Here is a 6,590-nt window from a genome sequence, read left to right on the forward strand (position 1 = left end):
CAGGTTGTCTTCTGCCTTCCACAGATGGAAATATCCATCTAAAGAAACGGCACCCAACTCCTGACGGATGAATGAAAAACATAAAAGCAGAGTAACAATGAGCTTGAATAACACACGAAGCAATCCATTTTCAGTCACATGAGTCAAGGACAGCAGCTAACCTTATGGCTGTTGTTGAAGGCCAGTGCACGCACTTTGCAATTGTAGGGGTGGGTGTACTCTTTCGGGATGTCCTTGAGAGCGCGGTGAGAAATGTAGGAGTAACAAGGAACACCTTCCACATTCTGACGCTTCTCGGCCTGAGTCAGCACCTCCTCTGATATCTCCCACAGACCCATGGAACCGTCACGGGATCCTGCTCCAGTGCAAAAATAGATTAATTCTTCTTTAATTGAACAATAGTACATTCTGTACACCAATGAGCAACGTCTTATTGCATATAACGTATAATTAATTGCTAAATAAATCCTGAACGTTTCGTCAAGGGAAACCACTTTATTTAAATCAGAATAAATTTAGCATTTTCTACACTATATATGCATGTATAAAAATATATAGTATAAAAAAAATGCACTTCCACATTACTTTACTGAAAAATGGGAGCAGTCACGTGTTAAACTGTAAATAACCTCAAATATCTTTAATTGTCCTAAACAAGCTTCCCTTTTCTTCACACAAAATGTACTTTCCATTTCCTTTCTCTTTTTGCTCTTGGGGTGAAATTTAACACTTGAGATTCTTGACAGGTTTCTTGAAATGTACACTAGCACATACTGTGTAGCGTTGCTCAAAACTGGATCTGCAAGCTTTTTTTTACCTGAGACTGCCATGGTGTCACTGATCCACGCAATGGAGAATATCCAGTCGTTGTGTCCATCCTGTCAGAAATACAGAACCAATTTGAGTCTAGAGAAATACTTCAGTGCGTACCAGAATTCTTTGCACTGCGTTACCCAAAGCTAGCCACTAAGGGCACTTGAGCCCCGTGAAGCCAAAGGCCGTAGCCACTAAACACTTTACAATACTTGCACAACTAGAAGGGAAGCAATGATTGGACTCACATCCCCGACACAGACAGGGTCAAGAGTGGGAAGTCTGTACACTGCCAGGCTGTTGGGGTTGTCTCCTCCAGTGGCCAACAATGTACGAGAGGGGTTCAGCTCAATGGCGTGGATGCCACATCCCTGCTGGACATCTAGACCGCCGACTGGTCCTGGATTGTGGAAGTGGAAATTGCCCCCCACTCCACTCAAACCCTGGGAAACCTCTGCCCTTCCCTCTCTGTCTTTCAGCATGGGTATCCTGGTAATCTGTCCCGAGAGGACGTCTACCACAAATAGCTAAGAAATCATAAAGGCGAACAAGATTAGTAAAGACATCTGAAAGAGGACTGAAACATGCAGCGTGTGTTCAAACAACTTCTTTTTTTATACTTGTATGTTAATTTGGAGCTTGACAGTCACCTTTTTCGTTATATGGAAAAGCATCATTATGCAGAATTTTAATCTTGAGGTGATATACATTTAAAGGCATATTTAGTTAGACTAACAATATTTTCTAACATGGAATTTTCCTGAAGGGTTCTGTGCGTTAAACCTTTTTTTTTATACCAGGACAGTATTTCAGTGTGACTGAATTATGGTTTTAATTAATATTTCTATTATAATATTACATTTTATTTTCAGCTGCCATTTATTTTAGTACATTAAGTTGCAATGAATAAACATGAAACACACTAATTTATTAAGCTTTTTCCCTAAACAGCACAAAGTACATAATCAGCACTGACATCGCGGAATTAAATTTAAATTGTCAATTTTTTTTTCATTTTATTCCATTTAACATATTTTATTTCAAGTAACAGTGTTTTACCGCCAAATAAAAAATGGGTTTAATCATTTTATTTTACTTTGACAAATATCTTCTGATTAACATTTTTTAATTGTTTACGTTAACTGTAAATTAGAGGTTTATTTCCCTTTACGGTTTCTGTTGGTAATTTTGTTTTGCGCCATTAACTCAATCTTTAAAAATTTATTCATCCATACGCAGAATATCATAAAAGCTTCTTAGTAAAATTAAACATGTTAAATATTAAATATATATAAAAAAAGATAAGAAGTTAATAAATATCGCCAGTAATCTTTTAAATATTTCAAATAAATGGCACAAAGATCATAAATACTGCATAATAAAATTTCATGCAAAACTACAAATCAGAAACCAACCCACCGTGTTGCATTTGGTCCCACACACCACCTGCCTCTGGTTGAGCCACTGGGAAGCGAAGACCTTGTTGAGGCGGCCGAGGGAGAACTCTCTCTCTCTGAGGATTCCTGGGATGCGTCCGGCAGCAAATCCGCGCAGACTCCGCTGGAAGCTCCATTCATGCTGCTGCTGTGGGCGGAACTCCCTTCCTCTCACAGAGCACACCACCGACCGCCGACTCTGCCACCAGGGCTGGGCATGACGCGCTGAGCTGGACACGCGGGCACGCTTAATCGCAGACTGACACCAGTCAAACTGACAGAGAGACAAAGAAGGGTCAACCATATTAAAAAAAATCTAGAAGAAAACTAAGTGTTTCAATAAATGTTCTTTATCATTTACTGTATACGCCTAATAACAACCCATCTATCCATCCATCTCAGCTTTTTGAAGGCTATATTGATGGAAAAATCTACAATAATGCAAAATGCAGCTATTTAACAATTTTAGTTTTACAAATAACATAATAAATAAACAAAAACAACTATTACATATAAAACTGATATTTGTCAAATTTTTATATTTTTTCAGGAGAAACTTTTTACAACCCATCAATGTGCTTTGAGTTAAAAAAATTAAATAAATAAAATTAATAAGTTTGAATTCTACAAATAAAGTAATCCATTACAACATTATAATGCACAGCATGAAAATTTCAAAAAAAAAAAAAAGAAGATTAACATGCATTTAAAAGAAGAACTTTATATAAATCCTTTTCATAAAAGAGAAAGCATTTGTTCACTTTCATTTTACCTCACATCAGTGTTCTCTGTTAGTGAATTGCACATCGCTTTCTCAAACTGGTATAACATTTTCAAACAGAAACCTTAAATTATGGACACGATCTCACAGACATTTGGTTTAGGTGGCTTCCGTGCAATCCAGCACTGTGTAGGCACTTTTAAAAACAGCTTGCATTTGAAGAACAACACCTGGTGGCGTTGCAAATTCATCGCCTCACCCTGCTAGCAACCTTCTATACAATCAAACACAATAAATTATAGCAAAACTGGCAAAGAACACAAGTGAGGGCATCCATCTGACACTAACGCCAGCTGGCAGACAAACCGATTCTGCGCTCCCAGCGAGCATCGACAAATCAAAGATAGCCATGGCACGGTCGAGAAAAACCAGCTGCTTGAAGTATACCAGCTCCTGTGGGCCCAGCAATCCGCGTGAGCGACTGAGACTCATTCATTTTAATGCTTATTCTCGCTAAACAGCACTGAGATCATCATGCTTATAATCAAAACATCATCACCCATATAAACAACATTAGCTGAAATTACATCATCTGTCGAGAGCGAGAAGAGTAACACACTCCTAGTCATAAACACTGATGTATCTCTACTCCAGTAAAGCGTTTCAAATCCCCCTCCAGGCAAGTAGACATCAGCCATATCTGAATGACCCAGATCCTAATGGCCAAGTAGGTCAGGATCTTAGTCGATATATGACCACCTTCACACACAGAGAACAAAAGCTCGAGATCACCAATAGCATTCAAACTAATTATAAACTACAAAAGAATTTAACTAAATCACATTGGAGATGCCGTCTCTTTAGTCCCGCCTCCAAACTCACGCCATTGGCTAATGACGTGTTCCGCTGGTCGGGATGCTCAAACATACATCAACCTGCAAAAGGTGGCCTCTGCATATTACGCTGTGACTGTACTGAAAGCAATAATCAATTTATGGCTATACTGAAATTATTATAAAGAAAATACTAATACTTATTTCATATGTTAATTGAAATAGTGAAATTGAAATTAACAGAGCGAGATGAACATTTAAAGTCTAGACATAAGCAAACCATTCCCATCGTCGGCTTCATTTATATTACAAGCATCAATTGTTGAGGCCTATGATATCAGTGCATTGTTTTTATTGATTTGCTCTTTTAGATCTGGCTGTCACACAGGGATACGTCCAGAGCTGACCAGTGATATCCAAAATAAACCTTCAACGAAGCCAAATAAGGAAAGCAAATGATCTTCCATGCAGTGTGTTGCACTGAAGACCACCTTCCCCCATATGAGAACTCTATCCTTTCCTGTGTATCCTACTTACCACATCAACTTCACTTACAAGCCCGTGATAGAACATTTCTCACTGATTCCTGAGTACTGGGACAAAATACTTCTATTTTCCTGTAATATGTGCATTTTATTGAGTGCTGGCAAAATAACATAAAACATTTTGCTTATAACACTTGCAAACTCATTATGTGTTTTCCTAGTGGCATTAATAGAGCTTACATAATAGTACAAATAAATAAAAAATTGTATCTATCTATATCTATATCTACATATATAAATGTTTAAATAATAACATCACAATAACAGAAATTTGCCTGCACCTGACATAGCAGGTGAAATTTAGGAGGGGGACCTTCAGGATGAAGGCCGTCTGTCATATCGCCTGATATTATAAATGTTTTCACAACCATCTGACGGTTTTGACAAAAAGACAGCTGTGTTAAGTAGCTAAAATGAACCTCTATTTTGTTTGAAATACATTTAATTAATATAAAACCTGTGAACGTTACGAATTGTGGTTTTTAAGACGACAATGTAATATCACTAAGAGAAAACGAAATAAATGAATACATGTTAAGAACACTGTAGTGATCATATATGAACGTTGTTCAGCACTAACATGTTGTGTCTCCTATCAATAATTAATGAGCTGCAAAACCGACACTGTAGTAATAATATTTCTCATTTAAACAATCAAAAATAACAGAAGTGTGGCAGTCGTACTGAACCACTAACCAGCTTATACTGTCTGGCTCTTGCTGGAGAATCATTATCCTGTAATCTAGTCCAGGATTAAGACGTACTCAAACAAAATACATCATCTTGATGTTCAAGACAGCTGATAAATAATTACGCATTAATAAACAAACCAGGTCACCAATGCCAGATCAATGTCAACAACTAAGTTAACAACCCCACCATTAGCCTTTAGCCAGCAGACCTGTGCTAACATTAGACTGCAATCCTTTCCTGTTTGTAAACTGTCACATTTCGAGCTTGTGTTTCTGTTCCCAATGATTCAAGGATCTTGTTTCATATAAAACGCGAGGTTAGCATATGGCTGCGAGCTGTTTTTGTTAGCTGTAAGTGGGATTTGTTGTTTACCTGTTGTTCCTTGGGCTCCTCTGCTTTCCTTTTCCTGCTAACTGTTTTTCTCGCCATAGCCCGACACGCACAGGTCCCTCACCCACATGGAGGGCAGCAGCGACGCTGGGAAGTGGATCATATAATGGCGATGGGGTTTGTTTCGGCGGCCTCTGGGCTGGTGGAGCGACGCGACTAATCGAATCCAGCCGAGTCGAGTCGGACGGTTCTGAATCGAATAACCGTCCGATTCCGTCGCAGTGGCCGATCACCGATCCTTGTGATTTGGGTGTTTTTTTTAGGGCAGGCTTGTTTGGTTTTCGTCTGTGTGGAGGAGCTACAAGGGTACTGCTGCCCCTCCCCTGCACCGAGCTCACTTTTCACCTATCTTCTTTCTCTCTCTCTCTCTCTCTCTCTCTCTCNCAGCCGCAAACCAGTCAAACATCAACAAAAACAAGGTCAAACGTACGCGTGCGTGTGGCTTGCGTGCGCGCGCGCGCACGACCCCTTTCGCGATCTGTGGTTTGCGAGCGTTTTATGATTTTTTTGTTCTGCTGTGTTCATTACAATTCAAAAATAGGCTGCGGCATTTACAATGTAATTGCAATTATAAATGATTCACTTTTTAATAATTGTAATCATATAAATACATATTACGCCGCGTGGTCGTAAAACTTAACCTGTTTAATTTGAAAAACAAACAAATCAACATTACGTAAATGACGACGCACACATTCGCGTTAATTATGTTGCCTAATCTCATTTTAAATTTATTACGTTGTAGCTATTCAGGCTTTATTGTAATATTTACGTTATATAAATTTGATTTGTATAACTTTACACAACTTACAAAGACATAAAAAACAAAATGTATTCATAAATTCCTGAAATTAGTTTTGAAGTTTAATAATTTATGTATATATTTAGTTTTGTGTGTATACTGCATATATGTGTTATGTATTTACTACATATAAATACAAATATGCATGTATGTATTTAGGACAAATATGTTGTTTTATGCATTAAATATATTTATATATAAAAGATAAGAATGTAAATGTTTAAAATATATACTATATGTGTATTTCTATATATACATAATAAATATACACAGAACAAATATTTGAATTTGGAAGCGCTTAATCGTTTGACACTACTAATATACATATATATGTGTGTGTAAATAATCACAATTAAT

The 6,590-nt window shown here is 37.6% G+C and overlaps 1 protein-coding gene across 1 annotated transcript; it reads right to left on the reverse strand.

The window, feature by feature from the left end:
• Positions 1-3: 3 nt before the first annotated feature.
• On the reverse strand, positions 4-5,808 carry LOC122326523 (DDB1- and CUL4-associated factor 12-like; the record flags this gene model as incomplete). Its single annotated transcript, XM_043221459.1, has 6 exons — positions 5,414-5,808; positions 2,233-2,523; positions 1,062-1,340; positions 818-878; positions 162-355; positions 4-60 (listed from the first exon to the last, which is right to left on the reverse strand). Coding segments are annotated over exons 1-6 (939 nt in total), but the record flags the coding sequence as incomplete, so codon positions are not given.
• Between the last annotated feature and the right edge of the window lie 782 nt (positions 5,809-6,590).

This window comes from Puntigrus tetrazona, chromosome 21, assembly GCF_018831695.1.
Source record: "Puntigrus tetrazona isolate hp1 chromosome 21, ASM1883169v1, whole genome shotgun sequence".
NCBI lineage: Eukaryota > Metazoa > Chordata > Actinopteri > Cypriniformes > Cyprinidae > Puntigrus > Puntigrus tetrazona.